At 45.9% G+C, this 18,793-nt stretch overlaps 1 protein-coding gene across 1 annotated transcript in view; it reads right to left on the bottom strand.

Annotated features, from left to right (window-relative positions):
• Positions 1-18,430, bottom strand: part of RNF152 (ring finger protein 152) — a 79,689-nt gene extending 61,259 nt beyond the window's left edge. Inside the window, exons 1-2 of the mRNA XM_040547941.1 lie at positions 17,501-18,430; positions 15,741-17,132 (exon numbers count right to left, since the gene is read on the bottom strand). Coding sequence (XP_040403875.1) covers positions 15,741-15,876 — 136 coding nt within the window. The 5' untranslated portion in view covers positions 15,877-17,132; positions 17,501-18,430. The remainder of the gene's footprint in view (positions 1-15,740; positions 17,133-17,500) is intronic.
• Positions 18,431-18,793: the final 363 nt, after the last annotated feature.

The raw sequence follows: 18,793 nt of genomic DNA on the forward strand, positions 1-18,793 counted from the left end.
AGAGTCCTGGTTTTGGGGTGGCAGTTCTATCCTGCCTGGTGATAAATCGCCTCTTGTACAGGCGTCCTACCTCTTTCTCTGCCTAGGATTTCTGAAATAGAAATTCTCGGTTTAGGACAACATTGCATTGGTTCTCTAAGAACATCAAACCAAGGAGCCAACTCCTTCCCTATTCAGGTGAGATAAATTTTCTGATACTTGGATATTACTTGGATGAATTATTCAGCTCACAGTTAGTCACAGGCATGCTCCTGGACACAATCTGCTTCTTCAAAGCGTGGTTGGGTAATGCAGCATGTACTCCCTGGGGGTCCCAGCTACTTCTTGAAGTTCTCTGTGGCCTGGAATTGCCTTAAAAAGAGACATCAGATCTAATTCAGAAAGGCGAATTTAGTCTAATATTCTAAATGCAACTACACTGTCCTAAGCTGTGGCTTTAGTTAACTTGAAGCACATTATCATGAAAGAGAGCAGTGACAAACTACTGAACAACTTTTTTCCCCCACCCAGAGGATTCCACAATGCAGAAACCAACCTTACGCTGAACCTTGCCAGTCACAGCACTCTGTTACCACAGCCAATTATAAGTAATTTCAGCAATTACTAATAAAACATTATCAAGGATAATGGGGAAGGGGCAATTGCCACCATTCGCTTAAGATGATCCAAGGTCACGGCAAGACGTGACCAAGAAGGACAGCCATGATAGGCACTGAACCTTTCTGATGACCCAACCCCAGGTCTGCGTGGCAGAGGTGAAGCCAGGGACGTGCCCTTGAGCATGGGCACTCAGCAAGCCCCAGGCTCAGGATGGGGGGCACGGCTGCTGGCGTTAACCTTCCAGCTGATCTTCTGTCTCTGCTAAGCAGGAGATGATGCAGCTCCCCCAGCCCTGCCAGGCTGTTTGGCCACAGGGGCTGAATCCCTGATTCCCACAAAGTGGTGGGAACTGGGTGAATCCTCACCTCCAACATCAGGCATGTTTACAGAGGCAAAAGGTTGTGTGTAGTCAAATTGCTGGGCCATCTGCCTTCCCTGTTGCAGGTCACCTCTTTAAATAGCCACGGGGGAATGTGGGAGAAGGGTGCTTTTCCAGTTGACCTGCTGCCTTCAGAGGTTTTTGTTTTACCTCAGCCTCTGATTGATTTCCCACATTCTGCATTAAAATATATATGAGCAAGCGGTGGCTTGTGTGAGGGTGACAGATCAGCAGCAGCAGTTTCCATCCTGAGGAGCAGCATGTACGCACTCCTGCTTCTTCTGTCAGAGCAGCTATATATTAAGATGGATGTTTCCCTCTGTGCAAAGAAAACAAGGTTTTTTAACCTGGTGTGTGGCACTTTTTAAATCGACATGCACCTGAACCGCTGGCTCCCATGGCCTTGGGGATTATCCCCTCTGAAGACATTTACACCGGCACAAAGGGTAGGCAAAGAGCATGCTGCTTGGCCCCACATTGCGGGGGCAGGTTTTGCACAGGGTGCAGCAGTGGACATTAGCCTGAACAAGAGGGAATCTTTGTTTGCTTGATTTGTTTTATTAAACGCATAAAGGAGAAGAGTCTTAGCAATGCACAGGAAAGAAAGAAGTTGAGTCTTGGCCCAAAATGAAGCACAGAGTGAAATTAATGCTCCTCTGCCTGCCTTGTGTTTCTTACTGATCCTCATATCTGGACCCTGGCTCAATTCCCAGTATATGAAGCTTTTTTTTTTTTTTTCCTTGCCACACAGTCCCACCAAGCTATTTACTTCCACAGGTTAAAGTAGCTTTTATTGGTTTTACAGTCTCTTGTATATTGCTACAGAAGAAACAGGATTGAGCTCAGTAGCATCTATGTGTTGCTGAGCACAGAGCAAATTCCCAGGACTTTTTATTGGATTTCTCTACCTGGTACCAGGCAAATCACCCAGGGGGATAAAAATTGCTGCAAAGTCCAAGAGGAGCAAAAGTTCCCCAATAAATGGCTGGACCAGGTCCAGTAGGAAGACGGGAGAGCTGCCAGGCTGCCACTCCTCAAGTAAAGACGGCTGGCATTTGCAAGTCAGGTCCCAGCAGTGCAAGCAAGTTCAGGGCGATCGGCCAGTGGGTCACTGCACCATGCACCGGAGTGGGAAGGAAGAGTCACACAGGTCTGCTGAGCGGGTAGCGAAGGGCAGGAAGGAAGAGCACACCACAAAAGACTGAAGAATCTCCTTCCAATCCATGTGCACGGAAACCACGATTTGGTTACAGAAAGCAGCATGGACAAGTACTCAACCGCATGGCCCATGTAATTTTAAAAACAAACAATCAAGAAAATCCACAAAACAAAACTCTAAAATTGGCCCTATGCTGGCAATTGTCTCTATAGTTATCTAGCAAGCACAGAAGGAAGATTTTGCTGGAAATTCTCCATGGAAATTTTCTGCAATGTTTTTCATGACTTGCATGCTGCCCAGCTGTCTTTAGAAGGATGCTTTGTGGGAAAGCGGGGACAGTCATCCCATAATGCCTCAGCAAGGATGAGAAAGGCCATGAACCATGAGCAGCATGCATACTGAGACACAGTCGCGCAGAGATTTGAGAGCAGCCATAAATGAATTACCCTGAACAACCAAGGCAACCTGTCCACACTGAAAAATAGCACTGTTAAGAACTTTGCTACTGTGGACATGATCCCATGCTTCCAGCGAGGACAGCCTACAGTGACTGTAGTGACAGCTACTTCCCAAAGTGCTCCATTTTCATAATGATGCTTTGGGGTTGACACAGAAATCCTCATCTGCAGGACACACTATTGTAAAATCCAAGTTTAATCAGTTCTAGTAATGCAGAAGTCAAGCCTGAACATTTGGAATAAAGCAATTTGAAAGTGAAGTCCTGCAGACCATACTGTGAGATATAAACCACTTTGCAGACAATCCTTTTTGACAGGGCATTTCCTGAACAGGATGAGGAACCAAAGTTAAATTCTTAGAGATCTATCAGCAGTTCTGAGGAGCGTGAAAAATATCCTGGGCCTGGGTGAGGAGGGAAGCACTGCTTTTTCTCCAAGCTTTTTCCACAAACATCTCCCAGCATTAGCAGCATGATGGGTGTAACTTAAAATATGCTGAAAGAGTAGACCAAACATATGGAAGAGCTATTTATATTAGGCTAATGGCAAGTTTATGCTTTCAGTCTGTAAAACATTGCTTTGGACTTAAATCTCAACAAATAGCCCTCTCCTTCTGGATATCCCCTGAAGTTGTTTTATCCACCTGTGGGGGAAGCACCTCCTTCCCTTCACCACAGGGTCTGTCTGAAAAAAAAAAAAAAAAAAAAAAGAGTCTATTAAGACCTGCAAGATATTTTGCAATTTCTAGAGGAATCATACAACATAACTCTGCACCAGAGAGTTGCCAACAAATAAACATGGCTCTTCTCTCTGACTCGCTCAAAGCCTTTGGCATGTATATTAAGTTTGCACAAGCAGTACAAGGGATAGGAAAATCTGGCACACCAAGATCAATTGCTTTCTTATCCTTCAGCCCAAGATGCCCTGTGTGTGACCCTGACCCAGGGCTTTACAGCTCATGGGGTGGTGACTGGGAAGAGGCATACAGAGTCTGCTCTCGGTCACATGCTCCACGCTGGTCTGCTGGAAAGTACCGCTGCCTAAACCTGGCAGTGCTTCAGCCTCTTCCATGGCTCGCACTGCCCTCCCCAGGAGCCACCAGGGAGATATACAGAAGGCAGGGATCTCCAGATGACTGACGTCAAGCTGGAGACACCGGACACTGCCTGAAGCATTGAGCGGGGCCGTGGCACAGCAGCCAACACCAGGAGCTCCTGCCCTCCCCTCCGTGCCTTGGTCTCTTCTGCCTCACTGCAGCCAGGAAAATGGGCAGTGACAAAGTGGAGGAGAGATGACCCTGCAGAAGGACTGTGTGGAGGAAATGCCATACCAACTATTCAAAGAGAAATCGTCTTAGCTGCTGTATGCAGAAAATGCCCAACACAAGTTGATGAGAGCTTCTACCTACTGCCACTGTAATGCAAATTGTCATAATGAGTGGTGATATGGAGTTTCCTACCACGTCCAGGAAACTTCTGGTATTAGAGCAGTATGCATGTGTTCTGTGTGAGTCTGAGCTGCATGTATGCATATGTGGTCTAATGGTGTTATTTAGGTATTCCTAGAGAAACAAACAGTGAGATGCTCCATCAGCCCTGTGTGATTTCTACAAAGAAACAAATCAATCCCTACGGAGACCTCACGCAAGAGAGCAGAGCTGAGTAACCGCAGATCTGCCTAACCAAGCTCCTGGAGTGATTTCAGGAAACCCCAGCAAGTCAAAGGTTTGCTAATGAGATCAGAAGGTGTGAACTCCTTTGGAAGGGCAGAGCTCCATGCCATCAGTGCTGAGCCACCTACAGAGACAAGGAACTGCTTTCCACTGATGAATTCTGCAGAATCTGTTCCTTGATAGCAAGGGATACTGGCAGAGCACAAAGAACGGCATTCCTGCTAGTTTGCTAGCATCTTCGGAGAGGTTTGGGGCAGAGCACGGCAATGATCTCCTATAAGCATGGCTCCCACCCAGCAGCCTGCTGGTGTGAGGAAAACAAGGTCTAAAGCTGACCTACATGTTCATTAATTCAAGTCATATTCCCACCAGTGGTGCTGAAATTCAAGCATACCTCTTGCAAGTGCAGTTAGATCAAGTTAGCACGACTCTTTATCATGCTGTCATGTTTCCATAACATCTGCTAAGAAGCAGATGCAACATGATGATGGTAAACTTCAGTCACGTGGGAGCAAAACAAATTCTAACTTAGAGCCTTTAAAAGGCGAGAAGAAATGAGAGAAACAAGACTTCCTTGAGGAAGGGATGATGTATTGATATTGCAGTGTCAGGCTATGTAAACACAGCTGCAAATCTCCATGCAGAGTCAAGCTGCTTTATGGGGTGTTTATTATACATCTAGATGGATATCTCTTTATATACTTATAGAAAACAAATATCCACATAAAACACCCTTCTGTAAGCGCTACACAGGCTTCCGCATTGCAAAGAAGTTGTTACGAGTGGGATAAGGGAAATGCCTAATGTAATATCATGAGGCATTCAGATTTGAGCGATGACTACAGGCCAGCCATCTCAATGAAGTCAGTGGCACTTCTGTTTGCGTGCATTACAATTTAATGTTAACCCAGCACCCATGTTAGCAACATCAAAGCATCTGCTATAGTCCTGCAAGCATTGCCACTGTCGAGTCTTTTAGACAGCAGCCTGAGGCCATCCATCAGCTGCCAACATGCCAGTCAACGCACAGGAAAGACAATTACCAAAGCAGATAGTAGCAATACCATTTCATTAGACATGCAATAGAAATTGGCTATAAAAGAAATGTGGAGATAAAACCAAATAAAATCAGATGGCCTGGCAAGGGATCCATCTGGTTTATCAAAACGTTTATGGACTCCGTATCTCGGTTTGCTTTCCTGCATGTAGCCACGAGGCTTGATGTATTTAGTTTTAGCCAGATCAGCACCCAGATCACCAGCTGCATCATCTTCTGTGCCAAAACAAGGAAGAGAACAGAAACAAGCGCGCAAGGAAGAGAGGCATATCTCCTTTGTGGTGGCTAACGAAACTTTAGGGTAGTTCACAAAACTATGGCATAAACTTTTCAACCAAGCTTGCTATTCACATTCCCCGGTACTTCCTAACACTCCTATAAATTCCAGCATCAGATCCTGTATTGGGTTTATGTGGCAAGGTTTTGGTAGCGGGGGGCTGCTGAGGTGGCCTCTGTGAGCAGAGCCAGCAGCTGTCCCATGGCAGATCAGAGCCAGCTCCCGCCGGCTCCAAAAAGGACCCGCCGCTGGCCAGAGCTGAGCCAGGGAGTGACCCTGGATGGGTCTTTGTGAGAGCAAATTTAAGAAAGGGGGAAAAAAAAAAACGCTGTGCAAAAGCAGTCTCTGAGAGAGAGGAGTGAGAAGCAGCCCTGCAGCCCCCAGGGTGAGTGCAGCAGGAGGTGCTCCAGGCACTGGAGCAGAAGTTCCCCTGCGGCCTGTGGAGAGGCCCCTGGTGGAGCAGGCTGTCCCCCTGCAGCCCATGGGTCCCACATGGAGCAGATCTCCACGCTGCAGCCCGTGGAGGAGCCCCCGGTGGAGCAGATGGATGTGGCCTGGAGGAGGCTGCGGCCCATGGAGAGCCCCCACACGAGCAGGCCCCGGGCCGGAGCTGCAGCCTGTGGAAAGGAGCCCACGCAGGGGCAGGGGGTCTGGGGGGAGCTGCCGCCCATGGGGGACCCGTGCTGGAGCAGTTTGCTCCTGGGGGATGGACCCCATGGTACGGAGCCATGTGGGAGCAGTTCTTGAAGAGCTGCTGCCCATGGGCAGCCCCCGCAGGCTCAGTTTGGGAAGGACGGCATCCCGTGGGAGGGACCCCACGGGGAGCAGGGGCAGAGAGTGACCGTGAAGGAGTGGTGGAGACGAAATGTCAGGGACTGACCACAGCCCCCATTCCCTGTTCCCTTGTGCTGCTTGAGTGGAGGACATAGAAAGAGTGGATGGGGGGAAGGTGTTTGTAGTTTGTTTTTAGTTTCTCATTGCTCTAGTCTGCTAGTGATAGGCAATAAATTTCATTAATCACCCTATGCTGAGTCTGTTTTGCCCATGACGATAATCATTGAGTGATCTCCCTGTCCTCATCTCAACCCTTGAGCCCTTTCCATTGTATTTTCTCCCCCTCTCCCTTTGAGGTGGGGGAATTAGAGAGAGGTTTTGGTGGAGCTCAGCTGCCTAGCCAGGTAAAACCACCACACATGCACATGCCTACTTTTCTAACTTCCATTTGGCTTGGTTTCTTTCAGAAGGGCTATGCCTGCCAGCAGAGGCTAGGCTGGAACAAAAAGAAGCAACCAGGCTCATCAAGACCCGCAGGTGGGGACTAACGTGCTAACCAAGCTCCAGCTGAGAGAATGCTGACCAAGTCCAAAAGAGTCAACAAGGGTTCCTTTGCTCTAGGGCTGCACATGTCAACTAAAGGGGATGTTTTTAACAGGTCTCTCACCATCCCCTTGGCTCCGTGGAATGGTAACAGTAGGACATGGCAGAATGAAGATGCAATGATGTCTGGCCTGCTGGTGGAAACCCTCATATAGCTGGTCAACTATTGGTGCTGACCCAGAAACACACAGGTGCTCCACAGCTGACCAGCTTCTTTTCTACTGTCCATTACAGGAACAGATCTATCAGAGCATGTTTCTGCAGTGTAGACATGGCCAAAGAACTGGGAAAATAAACGGGGAATTAGGGCAGGTGGCCATAAAAACAAAGCTATCTAAGAAGACTATACATAACCATCTACTGCATCAAACTTCAACCTCAGAAATTATGTAGGTATGTAGCACCTTTCTTATGAGATGATAACATCTGTGAATAACCCTTGCGCTTTCCAAATTTGCTTTCTGTAAGAAATAATTTAAAAAATTACACACTTCTTAATCAGACAGTTTCCCTCACAGTTGAATGGCCTCACTACAGTTGACTTCTTGCTATGGTGACTAACCAGACAGGCCAACCACCTCGACAGAAATTCTCTCAAAATAAAGTCAGGCCCACATGTAAAATTTCCAGCAGAGTTGCAGTAAGCAGCTCCAGTTGATGATTTAAAAACAGAAGTTGTGGGAGGCAGCAACATGATTTTGCAGTCATTGTATATTTTGTTTAGGGGACTCTTTACAAACTGCCTTTACATAAGGAGCACTTCTCAAGCATTTTACTAGCAGAGAGGTTCTGATGGAGATGTCTTGCTCTAGCGGAAGCCCCCATTCTCTTCTCCACCCCACCCCAAGAAAACATTATCAGATGGGATCAGAAGTATCTTGCTTATTTACTCTTCATCTGGACAGACTCTATTCAACATCCCAGAAACTCCTTCAGAGACAATATAAGGCAACAGTCTACAATGTAGACATGTCCGGTAGTTTTCTAAGGACAACAGCCATCCAGCATCCCCATGCACTTAGGAAAAAAATGGGAAAGGGGAACAAAATCCTTCCCCAGGAAAAATGAGAGGTGACAGGAAATGCAACCTGCTTCCTCCTGCTCGTCTCCCTCACTGTGTTCTCTGTACAGGTGGCTTTGGGGAGCATGGTAGAGGGTGCAAGTTGTGGAAGGAGGAGAAGCTGCATTTCTCACAGCTGAATTATCATGAGCCTGAGCTGAGCTTCATGAATTCACTCAGCCTCCAGCGCAGGGCCAAGTTCAACTGCATCTGAGGTCTAAACAAATGTTTTGCATAGCTGTAATATCATTTTTTATTTCAGCTGAGTCTTTTTCCAAGGCAGGAGCCGATTCCTCCGCTTGGCTGAAGAAAGGCTTTAAGCTGTGTTTGTTAATGTATTAAAAGGGATTTGCTCTGTTAATTTTCACAAATACCAAGTCCCTTCTGTGGTCATATTTATTTGTACAGAAAAAAGAGTGTGATCTATCTAAGGAACACAGAGGCTCTCTTTTTTTCATTGTGTCCAGATGAAGTGATCAAGATCTAAGAGTCGATGGCTCTTATTTCAAGTGGACAAAAGCACAGTGGGATCTAACAACTGGAAACTTAGCTTAGAAATAAGATGCAATTTATTTTATTCATCACAAAGCATTAAGAGCAATTAGTTTCTAGACCAAACTACCACTGAATTACACCATATCTTCATTTCTGAATTTTTTAATTAAAACTACATGTTTTTCTACAAGGTACACTGTAGCTCTAACAAGCTACAGGGCTGAAGCAGAAATTACTCAGCATAATGCTATGACCTGCATTATGCAGGTCAGGCTGGATGATCTAATAGTCCCTTCTGGCCTTAAATCCTATGAATTATGGATCTAGGGTGCCTTCCCTGGAGAGCTCCAAAATAGCTGCCAACACCAGGGTGTGATCCACTCCTGTACAGCAGTGTGTCCCTCAACAACCCCAAAGCTGTGTTATATGCATTTGGTGGCCATCTCTACAAGGACGAGCTTTGCCCATTAGGGAATTGAATATTTCAGAAGAATAGCTACCAGACTACATGGAAGAATTTCCCTTTTACAAAGCAAGAGTGGAGTGGCATTATGAGGCCCCATAGTCTGAAGGCCTGAAATCCCTCAGGACTTCTGTCTTCCCTGCAGGAACACCATGCTACCTCAAGATGGATGGCTTGATGTGATCCTAGCAGAAGCAAGGTGACCCCAGGTAACAATATAGTGGTGAAAAAACCTCTTCACAAAATCTTTTTCCTCACAAAAATAAACGAACTGACAATCTGTCCCACCTTTATATAGTACAGGCAAAAGGCAGGAGCAAAGGCCTGGGCCCTCCCAGCTACTGCTAGGCCGGGGAGCACACTGTAAATACAAGAACATGTCCATGCAGACACATTCACACCAGTACTAAAACACAAGTATTGTCATAGTGGAGAATAAAACACTGAGGTGTGGGGTGCTCTGGGGGAACGATTTGCCCCTGAAGATCAACTGGGCACAGAAGGCCCGAAGACCTCCAACGAGGTAACAGTAACGTTCCTGAACCCAAATGGTTTCCAGCAGAGCCAAGAATGGCTTCAGGGGCCTTTTCTGCTTGATGGTGCGAGTTGCTCGTCAAAGTCTCTGTACCACCAAATTGGTGCAGAGACAGGCTTAATGCTTTTAGACCCAGTTTCCATACTATCTAGACTCTTCAACTACCTGACAGACCTTTCAGATAGAGTAGGGCTGACTGCTCCGGTACAAACCCTAATAGTGAAACAAGTGTGTCAAGGCTTAAAACAATTTTAACTATGGTAATTTCTAAGGGAACCTAATCACTGCAGTATCAGAACTGCTGAAGCGAGGTTTGAGAGCAAAGAGCAGAGAATGACCCCCCAGTGCATCATCCCAGGCCCCTGCTCTAACAGCATGCAACTAGGCTACTGCTCACGCCAAAGCAGCTCACATGAAGTCCCTGGAGGCATCCCTCCACTGTAATCATCAAATCACAAATCTCCTAGGTATAAAGCAACCACAGAATGAGCCTGAATGCTGTTCTGCAAGAGCTTTATCCAAACTTGCTGAAGACAATTTTACCATTAACTGCAACGCTTTTCCAATCAAGCCTGTAGCAAGTATTTTCTAATACGCTACTGCATTGTTCTTCACGCCCTTTCTCCCCACGAGCAGTCACACGGCTCTTTAATAGACGGTTTACTACTCAGTCTTACTTTGACCTGAGGTAGCATTTTCAGCAGGCACACCTCATGTGAGTAAACCAACAACTTAACAGGCTTATGATTTGCTGCTACTCTTGTTAAGTAGAACAGAGAGCACTCTCGTTTTCATAAAGCACTGCTACAAAAACACAGCCAAAGAGAAAAAGTCTGGAAGCCTTTGCTCTGATCAAAGAATTTAGCCTTAGGTATGCTATGAACCCTTCCGTAACCAAGTGAAAGAAGAGAGTTGAAGGCCTCTGCTTCATTGCCAAGCCTTTTTATCTCCTTTTTGCAGAGGACTTCCTGCTTCTGGAAAGGACTGGGTCCCATTTCTCATCTGCGGCAGACTGTGCTAGGACTGCATTAGAGGAGTTACAGGGGCATGAGGCAGGTGGGAGCTATAAGAGCATCAACTGGGATAGGGTTTAATGTTTCAGAATCATTGTGCTGAGCTTCTTCAAGGCTTGGGCAAATAAATTGAACATAATACTAAAGGGTATACTGAAGCGCTTCTTTAAATGAGGAAGAAAATCCCTCTGAGTTCAACAAGACATGTATGCTTCGTCTCAGCTCCCTTTGTGCAAGGAGGGGGTCATCACCAATATGCCAGTGACATGCTGAATTAGGGACTGTGAAAGGCACAGCTACCACAATAGTGGAGCTCTATAAATATCTTAAATAAAAACACATGGGCAGACACATGTAGCTGAAGGAGTTTGTACTTCAGTGGGCATAAATACGATATACCAAAATAATTAAATTCATCCCTCAGAAGTCTCACAACTAATTGGGTAAAGTCTCCCCATTTCATCCTCTCACATTTTATGTAATTATGATCATTCAATACATCCAGTTTTTGGAAGCATAATAATCTGCAGCTCCTTCTCTTCCCTTCCTGCATCCAAAAAACCGGCAAGAAAAACAATAGCTAAGTCTGAGCACAGTTAGGTCCGCAATATGCCACTGGCTTTCCTCCACACAGTTCCCTTTAAGTCAAACCAGCTGATTAGCTCCGAGATGCCCATCTCTGTAGAATCTTTTCCCACAGCCAACAAAAAAGGGGAATTGCTTTTGTGGTTGCCTGAATCAGAACAGCACTTCTGGGATTTTTTCATGCTCTCTCCCTGTACAGAAGAGTCAACATTATAGTGCAACATGACAAGATGTTAAGCCACATTGCAAAGACAACTTGCACACTCTGCATTTTTCCTATTAGAGACGCATCAATGATTCTGGAAGGGAAGAGGGAGAGAGAAGGAGAGAGAAAATAATCCAGAGCAGTCAAGTCCAGCCCCAAAAGCCTTTGTGTTTTCATGTTTGCATCAAAATGGAGTATTACAATACACTGATGATTTGTAACATTCAAGTGTTGTAATAAATCTGGCCCTTTATTAAGACTGTTTTCCTAAGAAAAAAGTACACAAAAACAAACAAACAAAAAACAGACCAAAAGATTACAAACTGCATAGCTTTCTCTACTAGCGACCTCATGCTAAGATGAGCAACGGGGAAAAAAAATAAAACCAAAACTCGCTTTCAGATCCCTCCTCCTGGCTTTTCTGAAAGTTATTCCCCGAGACTGCAGCACCAAAAATTGTAAGCTCCATTTCTTTTCTTTACACTAGGAATGGAGAGATGTTAAATTATGAAGGCTTTGAATACATTTTCAGATTTTTTTTCTTACTCTGAACTTAGAGCTGATTTGAGAGAGGTTTGTCCAGACTTTTTGATTTAAAAAACATATTTAAAATATATTTAAAAACTCAAGTAGGTGGATATCCATGGAGCTGATATTTCTGAAAATACCTGTACGAACTACTATAGTAAAACATGCTTCCTTACCAGGTACCTGAGTTAGACTTTATATGACTTCGACCTGCGAGGATGAAAGGGCAACAATTTACTACTAATATTGTCATCCAGAAAGTGGAATGAAGAAAGAAACTATTTGATCAAGAGACAGGACAAGCAAATTCCCTCTCTTAATATTTTGGAGGATGAAAAGTTGATTCACTGCCAGGGGAAGAGTTTTTGTATTTTGTCTTTTCACCCTTCCAGATTTGGCCTCTCCCCAAAGCCAATGCAAACAGCAACAGCAGCTAGAAACAGAGGACTCCCTTTCTGTGGTTCCACCTCCGAAAGCAGCCTGCCAGGTGGGCACCTGCTGTAACATCTCCGGTCAGGACTCCCAGATGGCTCCAGGAAGAATGCAGCACAGTGCCTTTTGCTGATATGAGCACCCTAGGTATCTGCTCTGGACCCGATCACCCAGACAGCAAAACAGAATTTGTGTTATTGCCCAATAACCCAAAGCCTGAGCTTGCAGATCATCAGGGCCACCACTGTCCTCCATCCCATTTGGATCCTGCAGGGGAGGGGGGACTCTAGAGAGGCTTTGCAGCCCATCCTGTACCATGAACTGTATCTCATGAGGAGCCCTGTGCCTCCTCGCAGCCCTCAAGACCTTTCAATTTGCAGCGAGTGAGAACGGAGTTGTCCATCGCTGAGAAACCCTGTGCCCAAGGTGAGCCTTTCTGGCTGCTCCAGCATACATGAATCCGTTCATTCACAAGGTGAAGGCAGTTCATTTTCAGCCTTTTTAATTGTAAACGCATTGTGAGATTATGGGGAAGGAGTGCTGTATGATTTCAAATGGAAATTTGTTTGATAATTATAAATTAGAAAAATATCATTACCCTCATAAAGCATTTAACCATTACACAAACTACTGCTCTATTATTCATACTAACACAATCAACTTAAAGCCTCAAGGCCAGTAAGAAGGTTCACTCTGGGTGCTCTTGTTTTCAAGTAAATTACAAAAAGATATTTGGATTAACTTCCCTCTCACACACACACACCCCTCAAGCTTTTAAGATTCTGCTAATGAGCATCCTGGTTTTAATAACCCATGAATTGTACTGCAGATGTTTGCTCTTAAGGGCCCACAAAACCCATTTGTTGCATGACAACCTATGCCTAGCATCCTGGCAGAGATTATTAGCTTTACCATTTCATTGCCTTTCTGATAGAACTTCTCTAATCCAGTGTATTCTTTTTATAAAGGTCACACCAGGAAAACTTACACGTTGCAGAGCTGTATTACCATCTACAAATCAAACCTTGGCTGCAAATCATGAACATCGTACCTATCTGAAAAGAGCAAACATATGTATGTATCGCGATATGACAAGCGAGTCCTTCGTATCCATCTTGACAATTGATCCAAGTGATTTGCATCCATTATAAGGACGCAGGAGAAAAAGGACGGGCGGTCACAAATCATCTTCCAATGCAAAGCCCCACTTTAGCCCCAGCAGCACGGTTAGTCTGAGACTTGCCAGACGTGCTTGGCAAGAAAAGGAGAGTATTTTTCAGTAAAAAGGAAAGTAATTGGAGGCTTGTTTTTGAAATACAGCTCAGTGAAGAGCTACCCTCGGGTTGGAATTCTGACTCCTGCACTGAACCGATCAAAACATTTTTCCACAGAAACTTTCCTGCAAAAATAGCTTTTTCTCTGATAAGAATTTAAATATAGAAACTAGGCAAAAGAGAGCTACTTTTTCAGAAGAAATCACTTTTCAGCCAAACATTTTCTCTTTAGCCTTGCTTTTCATTAAAGCTGTTCTTCCAAACTACTTTTTTAAAGATCTTAAAGTGAACTCTGGAAAGGCTGGGCTTTTGGGGAGGAGAAAGTTTTTTCACTAGATTTTCTTTTTTAAAAAAAGAACAAAGAGGTTGATAATTTCTCAGAGAAAAATCCTTTACACTTCCACTAGCTTCACTATCATCTTTCTTCTGATTCAAAAGAGATTAAAAAAAAAAAAAAAAAGCTAGTCTCCATGCTCTTCATACTCCTTAGAAGTACTTTTTTGAAAAAAAGATGCTTTAAGTTAGCCCAAACTGCTACTTCTAATCAGCAGTCTGGGGCCCAGACCTGATCTCAGTTCTTTCAGTAAGATTTCTGAGATGGGCTCTGCTGATGTCAGGGAGTATTTTTGTCACTTGGTTCCTCTGGGACCAGGACAGGGGATAAGGGATAAGCATTTTAGACATTTCCAGTCTGGCGCAAGAGAGTAATTGAAGCAACAAAGTTGGGAGCGTTCACTCTCTGCAGCTTCAGCGAGGGCAGCCAGCGCACCCTTGGGATTATTGGGTCCATAGGACCCAAGTCCTGTGGACACTTTTGGGCACGTGAGAGGGACAGGAAGAGAACTTGTGTGCAAGTCACACCTACCCGCATGCAAAGCTCAAGGAGAAATATGCTTGGCAGATGCAGCAAGCTCTTTCCTCCAGCTGCCTCAGGAGAGCCTGTCAGCCTATGCCCTCTTTTTCATGGCAGCAAAACGCCATCGTCTTGGCAGGGGACTGTTGGGTCCTGACCACAGCAGAGCTGGAGAAACTTCTCCTCAAGGCCACCAGCTGGGTGCTGGGAAAACCCCTGCAAAAGCAGCAACATACTGCTGAAAGGGGCATGACAATGAGCATGGGATTTGTCTTTTATTAACTACGGTAATCTCAGCATCTCCTCTGTAGCTGACTGGGGTGGAGTCCTGAAAATCTAATGAAATGGGAGCCAAGCATTGCACCATGTTGGAAACCATGTCCTCGGATCACCCTTTGGTTGCGATTATGTATTTAGGCTGTGTGCAAAGTTCGTGGCAAGCTGCCAATTATCAATCATAGAAAGAGTTTGGAGTGTTAACATTTCTTGTAATATATCCTGCATAGAGACACTACACTGTTTTCATAAGCAAACGGATGTAGCCTGAATCCAGGAATGAGGTAATTACTTCTTCAACAGAAATGTACATTCAGTAACCTGAAAGGGTGGGAAGGTGAGAACGAAGCAATATAAGTCCTTACAGACCCATAAAAGATCCCAGGGGGTAAATCACAGGCAAGGGGCAATCAAACAAGAAGAAGGTTCTCCTGTGTAGAGAACAGGGTGACCAGAGTAATTTTTCTAACAGTCACCTTTAAGAGGCAACAAAAAGCACTCCAGAATATGCCAGCCCTGACAGCAGCAGCTAATGAACTACCCTAAAGAGCTAGCTGGGTTGCAGGAATAGCTAAAAAGAAAAAGCATATATATTTTTAAGTACAATCTTAATTGTTTTATTTTATCTTTTATTAACTTTATTCTAGTATCACATGTCTACACTCCTAAGTAGACATCCTTTATCCCTCAGTCCCATCTAGTAAAAAACGCTGACTCTTGAGTAATGTGAAGCAACAAGGGTTTCCATTCCTACTGGGCTGGAATCAGAGGATTAGAGTGCTTTTGCAATAAACAACAGCTGACAAAAATACTCCCTGGGGTATCATGAAAGTAGCAGCACAGACTTCCACATAGCTACTAGGGCAGAGAGGAGGAATCCTGCTCCAACAACAGCAAGGCGTGGAGCCTGCCTGACATGCAGTAGGAGAGCAGGAACAAACCTGAGCCTCACTGGTATCCAGCACAAGCTTTGAAGCCTTTCTGCCTCACAATAAATATCCCACAACAAAACCCCCGTATGATACAAGCCCAGGGCACGTACCTGAGGGAGCCCAGGGCATGAGGATCACTACCACCATGAAGAAGGAAACCAGGAGGGTCCCAGCAGTCCCACCTCTTGGGCTCAGCTGGCAGGCAGCTCTGAGGCAGACCTTCATCCCCCAGCTGCCTCCCATCATCTTCCAAGCCCTGTGCCTAAAGAGGCCACCTGAAGCCTATAGCCCAGGGATGCACTGTTTGAACTGCTCACAACCCAGGAGGGGAATGACAGCTGTATTTTGGCCAGACCTGGCTGAAAACCCCCACCTTGTGCGCAGCAGGTGGAGCACAAGCAGCAGACACTAGTGCCAGGCTGGGCACGTTGGAGGGCTGGATGTGCAGAGCACTGGGATCAGGGCTACAGTCCCCAAGCCTGCACGCGAGTCAGCTTGCCCTCGCAGTTCAAGCACGCGAGCCTATGTAACTCAGCTCCCCTGACATCGGTGCTACTGTAGGGATTTACACCAGGCAAGGCACTGGTCCTGTTCTTCCCCGCAGCTCAGAAGTCTTCATATTTGCTGAGGTTGGGGTAGGGGGCAGGGACATGACATCAGCATCCTGAAATGTTTAAACAAATGGAGGCAGCAGCATTTTGAAGTACTGCTTGTTTCTCTAGAGGCTTTGCCAAAAAAAAAAAAAAAAAAAAAAAAGCGTGACTTTTTAAAAAAAATGCTACATTGGAAAGTTTATATTTCAAACATCTGCTTTCGCTGACTTTCCTCGGAGCAGCCAGGCTGGGCTGCCTAATCCTCGGGTAGCAGTGCTGATAAATACTGTTCAGACAGGCAGGTTAGATCAGATTTTCCCATGAGCTCATTCAGGACGGTTAGCTTTCATGGGCAGGCGTGTTGTTCTCTCTTTTAACTGCCAGCATTTGAAAGCCAGCTCTGGTTTTCAAAGAGTCAGTCCTGAGGAGGAGGAGGAGGAGAAGGAGGAGAGCATCTTTCATCGCGAACCTGACACGGGTGAAGCCGAGGTTTGGCTGACACCACAGGAGAAAATATCACTCCCTGTCATGCAGAGCCAGGCTGTTTTTGACAGCGATGAGCCTGCTGCAGGGCACCTCAGGGGCACCTTGGGGTTTTCACCCAGGGGAGTGCAGCAGCAGTGGGTATGGAGCTGACCTTCTGCACACCTGAGTGCATCCCAGCACGCCGGGGAGTGGGTCTCCCATTGCAATTCGTTACTCTAGGAGCTCCAGAGAGAAAGGACGTGCACCTTTGCACATGTGTTGCTCACAATACTGTACGAGCTGCAGTTGTTAACACCAAAAGGCAGCAATGCTTCCAGCTGGCCTCTTCCTGGCCCTCAGGTGTGCTCATCCCAGCAGCGTGGTCACCTCCACAGGTGGTTACATACCCTCAGCCAGAAGGCACATTACAAAGAAAGGCATTACCTGCCACAGAAACAACATGAAGGTGAAATATCAGTAGAGCTTAAATACAGGAGTACAACTGATCAGAAGACAGCTTTGGCAAGCCTGTGTCTGACAAGAAAGTGTTAACCTAAATCTTATCTATCAGGAGACGTACAAAATTTCTTCTAGTTCTGCTGCTATTCAGTTTCCCAAGAAGCATGGCTCCAGTTATGAGCAAATGATCGTTACAGGAGTGTTTCAACAGAAAGAGATAACAGCAAAAACACGTCTGCAAGCTCACGGGGAAAAACAAGTCCATCAGAGCCAAAGATGGAGAAGTCCCACAAGGAGAGCTGATTAAAGAGCATTTTGAAGAATATTATGTAAGCCCCGATGTCTGACATTACCTCAGCATTTGCCCCATGTACTGTCCTCATGCTGTTCTTCGTAACATCCTTTGTAGCTGTGGGCCGTGAGCTGCCATTCCTGTCAAAAGGCATTTTGTGACAAACGTGCTGTGGGCATTTGACGGATGTGTCAGAAGTGCCCAGAGGAGTGGGAGGGAGGTGACATTACTGCTGTTGCAGGAAAAAAAAAAAGTGCAGATGATGAAAACTGCAACTGTGTAAACAGCATTTCTGTTGAAAGCAAAAGCAAACTCCAAACCAAACAGTGGTTTATCATAGGATGCAAACATATAGAGTGAAGCCCGGGGAGTCTGCATGCTCTGCTGGTGGTGCACCTGAGGAGATCATCACAGAGCCCAACCAAGGCCTGCTGCCACCCAGCAGAACAGGACCGTGGGCCTTTTTGCTTGCTTCTCCTTCCTTGGGGCAGTCCCACGTAACCTGTGGTGTCAGCCCAGCTGGGATCAATGTCCTTCTGTCAGGATTTGTTGTTGCGCAGCGAGGAAGGAAAACCTCATGTCTTAGTTAGAGTTTGGAGAGGAAGGCCTGGGCTTTTGCCTTCACCAGCAGAGAATTCATCCCACTGAAGGTGCCACTGGCAGCTGTCCACACCAAAGAGCTCTTAATCATGGCTTCCTTGAAGAAAAGAAGTAATTACAGCTGGGCATTGAGGAACTGCCTGCAACTCGTGTAGCCAAGCCTCAGCTGCAGGCCCCAAGTGGCTGAGGGAACCCCTCGCAGAGGTCAGACCCCAGGGACAGAAGCTCCCTTTCTTTTCCAGGCTCACTCCATCCAAAAACGAGAACTGAAGTTCAGGTTTTCAGGGCATCCTGCAGATGTTAAGGGAGTCAGTAATGAGGAGCAGGATTGGCCTTGTTTTGGCCAATTTGGACAACAGGGTTCAGAGGGCTGCATCCCCAGAGGCAGTATTTGCCTGAGGAAAGGTGATTTGTGGAGATGATTTATACCAGGGGCACCAATTTTCTTTAATCTCAGCTGCCAAGGGCTGCAGGAGGGGAAGGTCAGGCAGGCAGAGGCCAGGATCATTAGCCTAAGGAGGCTAATGTCCTAAGGAGAAAAGACCTACTCCACTGCACTCTGCCTTTCTCTCTCTCGAAGGTGACTTCAGCTCAATTCAAAGGAGTCTCAGAGGTATAAGTACCAGAAATAATTGAATTTCTACGAGCCTGATGAGACGCAGTGGTCTGGGAGAACAAGAGATCCCAGGAAAGAGCTGGTGGCCAAGAGTGGGCACAGCCACATGGTGGGTCAGCAGATGCCACCCGCCTGCTG

The sequence above is a fragment of the Cygnus olor genome, chromosome 2 (assembly GCF_009769625.2).
Source record: "Cygnus olor isolate bCygOlo1 chromosome 2, bCygOlo1.pri.v2, whole genome shotgun sequence".
Lineage (NCBI taxonomy): Eukaryota > Metazoa > Chordata > Aves > Anseriformes > Anatidae > Cygnus > Cygnus olor.